We start from the raw sequence: 15,873 nt of genomic DNA, 5'->3' as shown, positions 1-15,873 counted from the left end.
TGAACAGCTAAGCATCTCCATAGCCTTCCGCCTTGGCTGTAATGCTGTAGTTCCCTCCATTTGTATCGACTGTAGCCCTACCTTTAAATCGAAAGATTACCATCCCTTTAACTGCAAATTCTTCTAAGGACGACAACCGCGCCATATCAATAACATTCTCCTAGCTGCCCTCAAAAAGTTAATATTCCATCCACCCTCGAACCCGTTGGTCTCTCAAAAGAAAACGCCTTATGTCCTGATGGGATATCCCTCATTCCCTGAACTAATGGTCTCCTGCTCGCACTATATTTGTCAATTTTGCTACAAAGTCCAACCTCTCATTTTCTGCCATTGAAAAGGCTGAAATCCTAAGGAAAAACAGATATGCTGGCTTTACCAACACCGTGTTAGTTTCGATAGGTTATTAATACCCTAGGCATGTATGTAAGTGATGCCCTCAATTTCCTTAAAATCATAGGAAAATAAGACAGATCTCAGGGAACCCCAATGAGGGATTTTACCATCGTCAACAGATCTCCATGAAAATTTTCAGGTACAACTTTTTAAGTATTCTCTCTTCTCTAGAGTGATTTCCCTTTTTTTAAATTTTTTTTTGTAAGTTTTTTATATACATATATATTTTATTACTTCATTTTTAATATATGCCTATTTATTTTTTAAATATATAAATTTTTAATTATTTATTGTATATATCCTATTTTAAAAATAAAATGATTTGAAAAAAAATTTTTAATAATTTTCTAAGTTCATGTAACCCAGTGCCGTAGGGGGCGGGTTTACTATAAAAAATTTTAAATAATAAAATTTAATCTATATTTTACTTAATAGAATTATAAAAAAAAATTTTCAGGGGGCAATCAAAAAAATATATTTTTAGTTCAAGGAGCTAAGATTCCATTTAAAAAAAATTTTTTGCTTCAGGTGGCTATTCAAATTTTCCAGGGGGCTCGAGCCCCTGCGCCCCACCCTAGCAACGTCACTAGAAGGCTATGCAAATTTCCCAGTGGGCTCGAGCCCCTGCGCCCCTCCCCCTAGCAACGCCACTTGTCTGGAAACATTTAACAAAATTTAATCTCTTCCCCATAAATAATCATGGCTACGGAAAACGCTTAAAAATTTTCAAAATTTTTTAATCAAGATCAAATTACAATTTGATTGTGAAGCAGATTATTTTAAGTCCTACAAAATGAAACTTACATATAATAACATTCCATCATGAAATGAAAATAGTAAAATGATTATTGGCTGCAGAAGCTAAAGAAACACATAATTTTGAAATTATCTTAAATATTATGAATAAAAAAATATCGTTTTGCATTTAAAGAATTGTATAAATGCTATTCAGGAGACATCATCATTGGGGGTATCTGCGGCTTCTTGAGAGGCCTCAATTTTTACACGAAAGAGTTCTAACAAGCACTAGAGAATCGATGAACATAAACAAAATTTAGTATTAATGGCTTACAAAGAAGAATAACATGGGATTTATCTTTAATTCATTTATGTTAAAATTTAAAAATAAAAATAATCGTATTGTTTTATAATTATTTTGTATATTCATATTATAGTATTATCTTATTCATATTTTAAATTTTTTAATTAAAATAGCAAAAATTTCTATGAATGCTTAATTATTTGTTTCATTTTTTAAAAAATAATTGCTAACTCAAAGTATACATCCCCCTCCCTGCTGGAATTTCCTGACTAGAACCCTAATACCAGTAGCGGAATCGTCATAAGAGATATATAAAATAAAATATTGAATTTAATAAAGGCATATATCTCATATAATGAATTGAATAGTATATTTTTAAATTAAATTTTAATGTAGCTATTAATTTTATTAATATTATTGCTTTAAATTTTATAGAAGTGCTGCTCTGGGGTATTAACGTCTGCTGTTAACTTCATAATTATTTAATTTGCAATTTTTCTTTTCAAAATCTTTCTTACATTTGTTAAAACGAATTTTGGTATAAGACCTATAATACTATTGACTAAGTTATAGATCATGGTAATGGTAGTCTTGATAAACCGCCTAATTTGGGTCGGATTTTAAAATGACCCTATTAAAATTTTAGATTAAATAGCTATATATAAGCCTTGAAATTTTGTAAAAAGTCAAAACCCTTTTGCCATATATGAACAAATACCCAAGCTTACATAATATTAATTTTACCAATATCTTAACCAGCCGTTTAAACCAAAAGCAAAAAATAATATAAGCTTCAACTAAAATTCATGACATTCGCATTTTTACTTATTGAACAAGGGTAAAAGTTCAATTCGCCTGTTAAGTCAGAGATTGATTTGAATTAGTAGTAATTTGTCTTTATTTGACGTATTCATCAAGAATGAAATAAAATGAATAAATTTTATTTTATTTTGGAATATTGAACAAGAATAAATACTATAGAATAAATTGTGTGTGATTGTATTGCATAATTAGGAGGAATATTGAACAAGAATAAATACTATAGAATAAATTGTGTGTGATTGTATTGCATAATTAAGTAGGAATATTGAACAAGATGTGCTCTTTTTACTTGATAATATGGTTATACAAAAGAAAAAAGTGGTCTTTTTATTTAATAATATAGTTATACAAAAGAAAACAAGTGGTATTCTAAATGAAAATACATATCAATATATGTATGTTTTATCGCCTTGAGATGTATTTATATACATGTTAATTTCATTTAAAAGATAATATAAGAAGTATACAATGAATTACAACAATTTAAGCGAACATGCAACAATACTTAAAAAAAATCTTCTCTCGTTATTATTAGCAGTCTATTTTAATCAACCTATTTTGTATAGTTGATTCTAAAAAATTTTAAAATATATAACTTCTTTTTTTGTTTTGAATCTCAGGTTTTTAAATTATTCTGAATCTTGACATCTTAAATATTACTAGTTTTTTAAACCGATAGTGGTGTGAGTTTTTTTCCTATAATGTTCTAAATTTAAAATTTATTCAAAGGAAAAATCAAGAATATTTGCCAGGAACCTAAAGAATTTAATCTTATACCCCGTTTAAAAAAGCATAGATGAGGCCCTGGATACTCACTTGACTTGATTAAATATATTTTGTTTCCTTGAGTTGAGCTACTGCTACGCTACATCAGGTATATAATATCAGGTGTTTCGTTCGTATGCATTTTTAAATTTTATAGGTGCATGCTTTGCAATTATTTGCTTCTAATATCGTTAGATGGGTTTGCATGGAATTATTTAGATAGATTTGGCATCGATAATTTTCCAAATTTTAAAAGCATATCGTATAATGGAGTAAAAGCCAAATATGTTCAAAATCTATTCCTAACAAAAACATTTCCTAGCCATTTTTCCATTGTAACAGGATTATTTCCTGAAAGTCATGGAATAGTAAATAATCGTATGTATGATCCAAATTTTAAAAGCTATTTTAAACCATCTAATATAGAGACTAGATGGTGGGATAATGGTGCTGAACCTATATGGGTAACTAACCAAAAAGGAAATCATAATTTATCTTGCAATTTTAGAAGTAAAATTGTAATGTGGCCAGGGAGTGAGGTTAAAATCAAAGGAATTTATCCTACTTTATATACTAAATATTCTGATAAAATGATGTTAAAGCAAAAAATTAATATGATAATATCATCATTTGCATCAAACAAAGACAAAATTAATCTTGGGTTAATTTATCATTATCAACCCGATCTGGTAGGTCATATATATGGGCCTGAATCTAGAGAAGTTTTTAATATGTTAAAAAGTATAGACAGTGATATTGGTTATTTATTCAATGAACTGGAAGCAAAAAAATTATTAGATCATATTGATATTATAATTACAAGTGATCATGGAATGACTAATATTCATTCAAATCAATATGTAATTCTATCAGATATTATGGATTTAAAGGACTTTATAATTGTTGGCTCATCTCCTGTCTGGAATATATTTTCTAACAATAGTAAAATATTTTATTAGTTTATATTCTAATAGCTTGATATATTAAGAGTTATAAATTTTTAAAAAATCAGTCCCAATTTATTTTAAAATCATTAACAATTTGCAATTACTAATTTTAATAAAATTTACAAACAAAAAGCTAAAAAGATCAATCTTCTCCATAACATTTTAAATGCCACTAAGTATCAAGATAAATTACAAGTTTACAAAAAAAATAATATTCCCTTAAGATGGCACTACAAAAACAATATTAGAATAGGGGATCTTATTATAATTGGACAACCAGGTTATATAGTAGCATTAAATAAAGAGGATCGGAGTTTGCTTATCAAAGGTAAAATCATAACATATTTAATATATACTAAAGATCAGTATGGCCTAAAAATTGACTGGCAAGGTTTTTGGATCTTATACACATATGCAAAATATTTTTACAGGGCAGTAGTGGCTTCACTAGTATAGGTGGCACATGCCATGAAATTACAGACAGAAGCTGCTCACCCACATTTGGGGGTAAATAGAAAATTTTAGAATGGGTGCCCCCATTTGGAGGTAAATATATAGGCTAGGTGCACACAAATGGAACCTGTTGTTTGTATATTCATAACCCTGTTTTTTGTAATCAAGCCTTTTTTATAAATTCTAACATTGTTTTTTTAAACTAACTTTGTTTTTTTTATAATAATATAACCTTTTTTTATATATTCTAACAATGATTTTTAAAACGAATTTTGTTTTTTTAATAAAAACAATTAGTTATGTAATTAAGCCTATTTATCTGTATATTTTAACATTGTTTTTTAAAACTAACTTTGTTTTTTTAATAAAAAGTATCGGTTTATGTAATCAAACCTAATATATTGTGACAAACTGAATAAGCTTTATTAATCTATATATTTTATAAATATAAGCAAAATAAATAATATAATAATTACATTAATGACAATTTATATATAACCATATATGTTTTTGTAGTTTTTTTAATATTTTGGCAACGGAAATGGTACAATTTATTTTTCAAAATTATATCACATTTTTGGCAAAGCCATAGTTCCGCTAAAATAAAATTGTGTAAAACATTAAGTTTTATCCAAGCTTCCTTTGTAACGTATGAAACAACAATACTAATATCGACATCATCATTTTTAAGACATCGCATATCTCCCGGAATAGTTAAGATATCATTTTTGATAATTAGTTGATATATTTGTATTTTATCTTTAACTTTAATTTTCGATAATCATGCTAAAATCCAAACAGCTTTTTCTATATTATTTGAAAGATTTGAATAGGCCATGTGTTTATTTTCTGGGATTAAAAAAGTATACAAAATATTTTTAAAAAATCTATACTTGGTATATTTCTCTGGATTTTGGCAATTTTCTATTTGCTAAATTAGTGTTGTTAAACGGCTCGTTTTGAGCCGATTTTTAAAAACGGATAACTCAATATTTCATCTAGAATAATATTACGCAAGCCTGAAGATTCTGTTTGTAGAAGTAACAATGGTTTGGACATCTATTAGCGAAATCTCTAGGCTTATGCAATATTTTTCTGCCTAAAATATTGAGTTAGCCGTTTTTAAAAATCGGCTCAAAACGAGCCGTTTAACAACACTAGCTAAATTAAAATAAGGTTAATTAAAAATATATAAATATGAATTTATATTGCTAGTTATTATGAAATTAATAAATTCTGCCTGAGAATTAGGTTGATCTATTAAATATTAAGTTATAAAAAAATTTATATGAAAGATAGTACTTTTTTCTATCTCGATATTTTCTACAGATATTTGATTATTTATCTTCTTCTTTTTTCTGGATAATCCAATAACTGTTAGATCGGATTCTTTCCGCCTGCCATGTCTTTTCACCCTTCAACTGGGGCAGGATTTGAGAGGGTATTTTAATTGGAATTTATTAAAAATATTCCTCTTTAAAATCCACCACCCATACCCCTCCTTTTCCAACTATCCAAATCCATCCTCTTGAATACCCATAAAATTTTATATATTTATGATAACTTATAGGTAATCATGGGTTTGATAATTCTCATCCCGACAGCTGGCCAATATTTTTTGCTCAAGGTCCTTCTTTCAAATCCGGGTTCCAAACTGATTCGATCAATAGCATTGATATATATGAGCTGATGTGTCACATTTTGAAAATCACGCCAGCACCTAATAATGGTTCGTTGGCCAACATTCGGCATATTTTATCACCAGATAAGGTAATCTTTTTAAAATGAATTTAAATATATTTGTTATGGGAATTAAAAATCTTTATTCTAATATATATATTTTTTTAATGAATAAAGTTTTATATAATTTTATTCTTTTATACATTTATTAAGTCTGAATCTTTTGTCCACGTTCTAAACAAGTTAGAATACAAATCAGGTTCCAATCTGCTCAAACTTCCGCCTATCATGTTCACATTTACAGTCACAATCTGGATGTACAAGGCTCATTATACTAATATTTATTTGATCTAATATATTAATTCTGAAATCTTTTTTAACCAATCATTTAATTATGGCAATTATAAAAAATTTGATATATCGACAATAAAACGGTTATTTTTAAAAATTTATACATATTTTTTAATTAACCTTGAATTATTTATGTCAAATTTTTTTAAAACATTTAATTATGAATATTTTATTATGTAAAATATCAAAATAAATACAATCAGTTTTTACAATATTTTTTTTATATAATGGATAGATGGATATTATTTTATTGTTATAATATTTTATATATTTATTATATATGGTTTTTAAATTTTATTTTATTAAAGTTTTTATATAGTTTTATATGTATATTTTTTTAATATATATATATATATAGTTTATAAATATTAATATATAGTAATTAATAGATGATATATATTTCGCTCAATAAAAATCATTTTTGATTTTTTAATCAACTTCTAAGGAATGTATGTAAATTAAAATACAACTAAATCTGTAAAATTCCTTATAAAAATATGTGTATTTTATTCCTATACATAATTTTAAAAATATATATTCCGCATGGATAATTAATTTATTTTTAAAGCAGACGATTTAAAATAAATATTTTGGTAATTTCTTCAATTTGATAATTGTATAAATTAGATTTGTGAAGGTATCAAATATTTATTTTTTCTATATTATAGTCTTATAGCAATATCTAATTTTATTTTAATTATACACTAAAAATTTTATAATTTACATTTTATTTTATTAGAAATATTTATTTGGAGAAATTGTTTATCAAATAAAAATTTAATCATGAACGAACTCATTTGCAATAATAAAAAATGCAGAAAACGCTTAACATCATATGCATGGGTATTATAAATATATTTTTACAAAAAATCAAATGCTGTATATACATAATAAAAAATAATTCTAGGTAACATCTTGTTCACGTAAGTAGAATTACACATTAGTGGTTTATATAGCTTTTATTTCAATATCAACCATATTTTTTCAAGCTAATAAGATATCTTACATTCCTTTCACATTGCAATAAAATGATAGTTAAAAAATGTTAACAAAATAAATATTTTAATTCATCAGGTCATTTATTAAGAGATAAATAATAAGAAACAAAAAAAAGAAAAGATTGATATATTAGTCAATGAAATCGATTGATTAATAAATGCTATCGATTAACCAAGGATATGAAAGTGATATAAGATTTTCTGCCTTAAAGTTAAATAATGCGTTGCCTTACATTCTTAAAAAAGACTAGAGCTTTATTTGTGGTTTGCAATTGCGTGGTCTATCCGAAGCCCGAGCCTCGGGTGGGGTTCGGTTAAAATTTTTTATCTTTGGGCTCAGGCCGGGCTCTAAGATGTTTCCGAGCCGAAAAATACAAAAATCTTTTGTTTCACAAAAATGTTAATCAGAATAACTGATATTGATATGTCTTTATAATATGATTATATTTGTAGAAATTTTTTCTCTAAATAAGCAATTTTATCATCTTATATCGACATCAATCATGCAAATTATTTTTATATAATCGAAAAAATTTTTAAATTAGATTGTATATTTAAACTGAATAAAAATTTTATTACACAATTTAAATAATTATATGAATATTGATTAGATTATGGGGGTAAAATAGAAAATTATTTAAGGCGGCAATATGTGAACAAATACACTTAATTTTTAATTGTTTCTTAAATAATATAATATTTACACTCAAATTATAAAAAAATTTTTAGTCGGGCTTTGGGTTGGGTCTAAATATGTGTGTGCTTGGATAGGGTTCGGACAAAATTTTTTTTTTAAATTCGCTCTCGAATCGGGAAAAAATCTTTGCAGACCTCTAGCTTGAATGCCAAAATAATTTGGTTTTGTTCTATGTTCTATTTGTTATGAATATGAATATTTGGCAGCTTTACTCCGACTTGCGTGGGGTATAGCTTCATGGTTTAGGTTATGGGGGGGGGGGCGAGTGGATCCATAAAAGAAAAGTCTACGGTTAGAAAACCACTAATCTTCCGCGAGACCTTTGATAAGCCATCATGACGTTTACCATAATCTTTTGGCACTCATACCCTAGTCTTCTTCAAGGATCTAGGGCATCGATGTTTCTAAGCCCTATAATCCAAACCAAAATTTTTATCTACAACTAAGACTCATAATGAATTTACTATAAGCTGACTGGATCAGCATCATTATTCTCCTTTGATTGATACCCCATTCATTAGTGATAATTTCATTAACTTATATACCATTAAAAATTGAATCTCAACACATTCGGTTGATAAAATCTGAAAATTTAAACATTAAAACTCTAACATACCTACATTCACTTGATTACTCTCATTTTAATAATCATTTCCATCCTTTTGGACAGGTGACCGATGGAAGAGATTTTAAAAACAGATTTGGATCTAATTCCCTAAAAAAAATTATTTTATGCAAAACATTTTTTTTTGATAATATAAATAGGTAGAGAAGGTCTCATATCGATTTTTGAACAAAAGTTGAATTAACTCTAGGTATTCGAACCGAACCAACTTCAATTTGTATTTTTAATTGTGAGACCCGATAAGACAATTTTTTAAAATTCGGTTTTGGACTTGTAGGTTAAAGACATAGACCATGTGCAATCGCAGAGGTGGCGGTTCGATTCTCTGCAGGACCAGTTTTTCTTAAACCAATCTTTGAAGAGTGTTATTGCGAGTAAAAGGGTCGTCAATATAATGGGTAATTGCTTTACTTAGACTAAACCTAGTTTTTAGCCAAAAACAATCACTTCGGGCTTTTTTGAAAATATAACTAAACCTTTGAAAAAAGTAGAAAAAATTATATAACTCGAGCCTTAATACTTCGCGGATTTAATTCCTTGAGTGTTTGTAAACGTATTTGCCGATTTTTTAGTCATTACCCAACTATAGTCCTCCTAAGGTGTGGGGTAAAGTTAATATATATTTTAAAAAATGATTTCAATCAAATCTTTTAGTAAATTGACAATATGTTGTCTGAGGACCTGCATTATTATTAGCAATTTAGATTTTTAAGATATATGATTGTCATTTTGACCCCGAACTCTTTTTTGTAGAAACCATCTAACCTTACCTTTCATAACGAATCGCTATAAAAAAAGAAATCTGTCGAAGCCCTATGAATTAGTGTAACAAAATCTCGAAGCCTGAGTAATATCATTTTAGCCAAGGATTCATCCTTACCCCTCATTAACAGTTAGCGCGAATTCGCGGCGAAATAAACAAAATATGATGTATTTTTTTATTCTTTCTCGCTAATTCGCTCTAACTGTGAATGCCGGGTGGATATCAGCTAAAATAAGATTATTTAAATTCATTAGTCAGAATGAGAATCAGAATTCATAAGAAATATAATCAAAGTAACAGTAAGATATTTTAAAAAACTTTCTAGGGATAAAGTCAAATAGAAAAATATGGCAAATCTGTTTATAACATTCCCCTTCTACCTTCAAAACCTTCCGGATTTTTTAAAAAAGAATGGGATCAAAGGGTGTTCTATTTTAATACTTTTTACATTCTTGTTATTTCCCATATTCATGATTTTTGTATACCATAAAATTTTGACTCCATTATAAAATAAATAAAAATCAGATATATTTTGCGACGACGATGGCATGAGAGAATTTGGAAAAAATCCTTCTATATGCCCGGCTTGTGAATACTTTTATAATAATGATATATTAATTCTATCTAAGGTAATACCAACTTATCTGGAAAATTTGATGTTATTCATTCAGATTTATCGCCCTCTGAGCAATACAAAGGAGTAAATATTATTATATATTCTTCCTTCCTTCCTTCCTTCCTTCCTTCCTTCCTTCCTTCCTTCCTTCCTTCCTTCCTATCATTTAAAATTTTATATATTACTTCTTCTAACAAAAGATGGTATTAGCAGGACTTAAACCAGAAATAATATTAGAAATTGCTAGTCAAGCCATGTCCTTTTGGTGTTACCAAGTATTTTTTAAAAAGATAAAAATTATTAGCATACAAAATCGTTATAGTCATCTCAAGAAGTAGCACTACAAGAACATATGGTAAATAAATCGAAAGAAAAAATAGCGAAATTGGAAGAATACTACGAAGAGCTTTTAAATAAAATAACAGCCGAAATGAGTTGTTAGTCTAATTTTTTTATTTCATATTTATTAGAGAACCAAGTTTGATGTGTCCTAATCACGAACCCCTTACGATTCAGAGACCATAAATGATAAGATTTTATGGTTCGATTGTGGTTTGGGAAATATCGTTGGTTGCACTGCAAGCCCTCTTATCCGAATTGAATATGAAACGGTTAGGATAGATCTTGATATGTTTTTTTCTTGAAAGAATTTCAGATACGAAGGGTCTTTCAGACAGCCAGCGATATGTAAATTGATTGGCTTAATAAAAGAATGAAGTAATGAGCTCTTTTAGTAACTCCCCAAGAAGAAATAAAGTGTCGCAATTAAAAAATTTTAAATGGGTTTTAAAAGTAGGGATTTAAACCGGTCCAGCAAAAATTATGAAAATTCGGTTAATTCCTTTAAAGAATTCAGTATAAAAGTTCTATTCAGTGACTTACATTTTTCCGGTTTATCAATTCGGTTGACTAAGATCTCTGTGATTGTAAGAAGAAAAGAAAATAAGGGAGTATTTTAAAAACAAATGCAATTCATTTTAAATTATAATCATTTTTTTTTATATTATAAAATATTTAACAAAGCTTTGAAAATGAACATTACAAGTAAATCTGGGCGTATTTTATGAATATTTAATTTATGGCTATTATATGTCAATAGATATGAAGAAAGAAAATGATAATTCTAAACAAAGATACACGGATATGACCAGTAAATATAACGAGATTTTTGAGAAGTTTTCAGAAAAATCTAGGCAATATCAAAAATTGCAAGTTAGTAATCAATCATAAAAATTAGATTTATGTTTTATTTCATTTTTTTTAAATAAATTTTAACCCCAAGTTTACCTAAAAAATTACTTTACTTCTCTTACCAAAAGGGTATAATAGACATGTGAAATTAAAATATGAAAAATTTGAAAAATTTATTCTAATTTTTATTCTTTTTTGATAGTGCAGTTATTCTAATATATTTAGTGCTGTAAACATTTCTAAAAAAATCAAACGCGTTCAACGTTCATTGACAAAAATCGAACTCGTTCAAGTTCATGTTCAAGTTCATGTTTAAAAAAGTTCATAAAACCGCTCAAAATTTTATGATAATTTTTTTAATTTAATTTAATATAAATAAACTTATATTTTTTAATACAATATATTTTAGCCATGTTAAAAAATAATATAGTTTTATTTTGATAATATAATTATAAATTAACATATTATATCAACAACTATTGAAATAAAGAGAGAATTTACCCGTCAAAAAAAAAAAAAAAAAATATAGCAAAAAGATATTTTTATTTATAAAAATTTTTTCTTATTAATTCAAAATATTTATCTGATAGACAGGAACACTTGGCAGTTAATACGGCATTAGCCTAAAAACTTGCTCTACAGGGGCAGATGAGGGGATAGCGGTATTGTACTTAATAAACAGCTTTTTTAAAGTGGAGAATTAATTAAAAACAAATTGTTTTGTTATTTGAAAAAAATCGAGATAAGTTATCCTCCTCCAATTTATTCTCTACTCTCGACAAAAAAAAGGGATCTTATTACATTTTAATAAATTTTGGTCGGTATTTAACAAATTAGGTTGATTAGAATATTTCCATACATTCACTTGGTAGTAAGCATCATTAACCTATATTATACATTTTTATTTTATAATTATTAACTTAATAATACCTATTATACTTAAGTCCCTCTTAGGTAATTGTTATTAAATTTTTTTATAGAAGATGGTTGATTATCAAAAGCATTTTTTTCAATAACACTCTAAGTTTATTTTTAATAGGTTCATTCTGTGGAAGTTTAATCCATGGCCATTGAAGTTTGAATGCTGGATGTATAGTCGCAGAAAGAACATATTGATCCTTATATATATGTTCAAATCTTTAAAAAAATAAAATATATGTAATTATTTGAGAGTGATAGGTTTAATACCTTTTATTAATCCCATTTAATATGGCGTCTATCAATGGTTGACCATATTTGAGGCCACTAATTTTTTTTTTGAAATTACTATCGTTATTGTTGGCGTCAAATATCCCAAATGCATTATTTGTTCAAATTTATTAATTTAGTTATATTATATAAAATCAAATAATTAATATTAAAATCAAATGTCTAAATTGGAACCTGAAGATTTTGACAATATAATACTTTTTGGCCACATTTTACACTTGGTAACCATTGGATTAGTTCCTTCAATATAGGATGTTAATGTAAAACATTTATCATATTTGGCCATAGTAATTATAATTCATTTCATTTTGGATTTTCAGAATCAGATGATGAGGATTAAATAATAATATCTATGCTTATGCTAATCTATTAAATTAAAATATAAACAATAATATTTAAATTAATAAACTATGTGTTAAAAAAATTGAAATGTGAAAAGGAAATACACAGCCGATTAAAAAATATAAATAATACATTTTTTTTAAATCTTGCCGTAATTTTTCTCTATTAACATATGCTGCAATTTCGGAAATATTAAATTTTTCAAATAAATAAAAATAAAAATATTTTTAAAATTGAACGAACGTTAAATTCGAACGCGTTCATCATAAAAAAGGAACGCGTTTACGTTTAAAGTTCGACGAAAATAAAAGGAACGCCGTTCATCATTTTTTTCAAAAAAACAAACTTCGTTCACGAATGCGTTCATTTTGAACGCGTTCGTTTACAACACTAAATATATTTTGTTAAGAGTCATATATTTGAAAGCAACTATTGATATCTATCGTAGATGTTAGAGCACACCTAGATTTTTAAACTTAAAAATTTATATCGTGCCTTTTTTTATATTTTGAAAGTCAAGATTAGAGTATCAAATTTTAACTGGAAAATAGTTTAAATTAAAAATTTTACATGGTATGTACCCTTTACATGTTGAAATACGACTCTAGCAAAAACATGTCTTACCCTTTCGCGCCCAGCGAGATCATTTGTCATCAAAATTTTTAATCAATTAATTTTTATATTTAAAAAAACTAATGGTTGGTACTTAGAGATAATAATTTATAAAACAATATTTATTATTTCGTATTTTATCATTAACCTGTCAAAATCATAATTTTATTATATCAAAATGTCAAAATCATTATTTTATTATATCAAAGTACAAGTATTTTTTGTTCATGGGAAATATTCCGGGTCCGAAAGGGTTAAAGTTAAAAATTTTAAAAATCTACAAAAAGCCCAGATCTGCTAAACGACACTACATCTGTACGATTTTATTTACAATATTTTAGGTGTATAAAGATTATTTTAAATTTATGCCTTTTAAGATGCATAATAAGCTTTTTTTTAAATTACAGATGATGTACGATCAGCTGAGGAGAAACGCTTTATCTAAAACCCCGATGCCAATGATAAACAATAATAAAGATAAAAATATAGTCGATTTTCCACTAATGACCAGAGGTTTTTTAAAAAAATGGTATACGGCATTATTATTATCTTTTGACATAATAGATATTATAAGGAATAACTTGATACGAGAAAATAGGACACCTTCATATCACCCAGGTTCGAAAGTTGTAAAAATTTATAGATATAAATCATTCCCAATATGAAATTTGTAAAAGATAAATTAAATTAACCTTACTAAAAGTAATAGGAAATATTGGGAATAAAAATTAACAACACATGCTTTTTTTACTAAATATTATCTGGTTAAAACTTGTATATGAATATTTTTTGTTTATAAAATTCATAGCTTAAATGTAAGCTAGCTTTTCTTTTTTTTTTTAGTTTATGTAGGTTAATTATAATTTTTGTGAACTGACCTATTATCGGTTAAGTGACGATCATAGAAAATTATTTTTTACTTATAAAATTATATTAGGCCTATTCAAAAATAATTCAAATATTCGATTCGAATAATTCGAATCTAATCGAATAATTACGAATACGAATAATAAATTATTTGTTTTATCTGAATACGAATAATCATTAATTCGATTCGAATAAAACGAATTATTAGTAATATTTAATAAATTGTTTAATAAATCTAACATTTGTCATTTCTATTTGTTGACCTGCCAATCGGACAGGTGATGTGTTTGTGTTTATAAAAATTCTAGCACAAATTTAAAAATTTCTGTGAAAATTTAAATTTTTATTTGCCACTTTTTTGAATCTAACGAAAAGTTTATTTTTTGAATCTCATAATAAATTATATTAAAAATTACACAAACCAGAGGTACATAAAAATATATTACATTTCTACGATAATTGTTAGCTAGCCTAATTATGTTAGAGGAGATTGCTTCTGATGAAATTATGCTTGATGTTGAAGATGAGAAAATTTCCTCACAAAAGAGAGAAATCATAAGGGATCAATATCAAATCCTTAAAGATAGTGAAAAGGCTGCTTGCAATCATTGCAAGTGTATTATAATATCTAAAGGCAAAACAACATCTCCTCTTATTAATCATTATAATAGGTTTTATTCACACCTTAGTAAAAAAAATAATAAAATTGACATTTTTTTAAAGTCTACACCAAATTCTTCAAAAAAAAATTAATTTTAAGGATAATTTATTAAAATTATTTATAAATCATAATATTTCTTTTATTTATTTTATTAAAAAAATTAATTCGAATCGATACAAATAGTAGATTTTATTATTCGTACGAATTCAAATAGTAAATTATTCGATTCGTTTAAACGAATTGAATATGAATAATGCACTGTTCGATTCGAATTCGTTTTTGAATAGGCCTAAATTATATTAATAATTTATATATTTTTGGCAGAAATGGATGAATTTAACTTTAGACCCGTTATAAATAATATCAATCCCCTGCCAAACAGATTAGTATCCACCAGCACAATGAATTTGTTAAACATTGATGCAAACCAATTGCCATGACTGATTTAGAACGGTTAGGAGTGAGTGAGGAATGATTTTAAACTTCTCATTTTTATTAAAATTAGATATGGTTATTATTTTACATTATAATATTTTGAATTTTCTAAATTTCTATTTAAAAAAAATTATGCTAATTTACCTTATATTTATTTAACGCATAATTTATTAAATTAGATATTATATTTTTATATAATTTCCAGTAATATTAAGAAAATTTTGTTTAAGGAGTTAAACGTAAATGATTTTGTAATTTGTATGTGTAAATTTAATTTTTTAATATTATAAATAAATAGCCAGCTCCATTGCAGATAGGTATTTCTGTAAAAATTAATAAATTTGAAAAGAATTCAGTTAGATTTATAAAATCAATTAGCAATAAGAAAAATGAATTAACATGAT

The 15,873-nt window shown here is 26.4% G+C and overlaps 2 protein-coding genes and 1 long non-coding RNA gene across 7 annotated transcripts; 2 read left to right on the top strand and 1 right to left on the bottom strand.

Annotated features, from left to right (window-relative positions):
* Window positions 1–3,161: 3,161 nt before the first annotated feature.
* LOC135929257 (ectonucleotide pyrophosphatase/phosphodiesterase family member 5-like) lies at window positions 3,162–7,241 on the top strand. 3 transcript variants are annotated; one of them, XM_065465757.1, is made up of 5 exons: window positions 3,162–3,400; window positions 3,449–3,964; window positions 4,103–4,297; window positions 5,993–6,192; window positions 6,316–7,241. In XM_065465757.1, the coding sequence occupies exons 1-5, from the start codon at window positions 3,184–3,186 to the stop codon at window positions 6,454–6,456; spliced, it is 1,269 nt and encodes a 422-aa protein (XP_065321829.1). In that variant the 5' UTR covers window positions 3,162–3,183; the 3' UTR covers window positions 6,457–7,241. The 3 variants fall into 3 exon arrangements, with proteins under 3 accessions (XP_065321829.1, XP_065321830.1, XP_065321828.1); XM_065465756.1 differs by having other exon boundaries at window positions 3,164–3,964; XM_065465758.1 differs by lacking the exon at window positions 4,103–4,297 and having other exon boundaries at window positions 3,163–3,964.
* LOC135929259 (uncharacterized) lies at window positions 4,822–6,547 on the bottom strand. Its single transcript, XR_010572548.1, has 3 exons — window positions 6,306–6,547; window positions 5,316–6,197; window positions 4,822–5,271 (listed from the first exon to the last, which is right to left on the bottom strand). It is a non-coding gene; the product is annotated as an uncharacterized LOC135929259 (long non-coding RNA).
* Window positions 6,975–15,870, top strand: LOC135929258 (E3 ubiquitin-protein ligase CCNB1IP1-like). Of its 3 annotated transcripts, XM_065465759.1 has the most exons (12): window positions 6,975–7,090; window positions 7,193–7,296; window positions 7,361–7,376; window positions 10,062–10,124; window positions 10,166–10,236; window positions 10,353–10,427; window positions 10,475–10,589; window positions 11,176–11,196; window positions 11,252–11,364; window positions 13,914–14,019; window positions 14,071–14,124; window positions 15,359–15,869. In XM_065465759.1, the coding sequence occupies exons 2-12, from the start codon at window positions 7,237–7,239 to the stop codon at window positions 15,472–15,474; spliced, it is 810 nt and encodes a 269-aa protein (XP_065321831.1). In that variant the 5' UTR covers window positions 6,975–7,090; window positions 7,193–7,236; the 3' UTR covers window positions 15,475–15,869. The 3 variants fall into 3 exon arrangements, with proteins under 3 accessions (XP_065321831.1, XP_065321833.1, XP_065321832.1); XM_065465761.1 differs by lacking the exon at window positions 7,361–7,376 and having other exon boundaries at window positions 15,359–15,870; XM_065465760.1 differs by lacking the exons at window positions 6,975–7,090; window positions 7,361–7,376 and having other exon boundaries at window positions 7,178–7,296; window positions 15,359–15,870.
* The last annotated feature ends 3 nt before the right edge of the window (window positions 15,871–15,873 follow it).

Source organism: Gordionus sp. m RMFG-2023, chromosome 5 (assembly GCF_954871325.1).
Source record: "Gordionus sp. m RMFG-2023 chromosome 5, tfGorSpeb1-WG-v2, whole genome shotgun sequence".
Taxonomy (NCBI): Eukaryota; Metazoa; Nematomorpha; class Gordioida; order Chordodea; family Parachordodidae; genus Gordionus; species Gordionus sp. m RMFG-2023.
The sequence above is the reverse complement of the archived record's forward strand: the minus strand, read 5'-3'. Positions and strand labels throughout refer to the sequence as shown.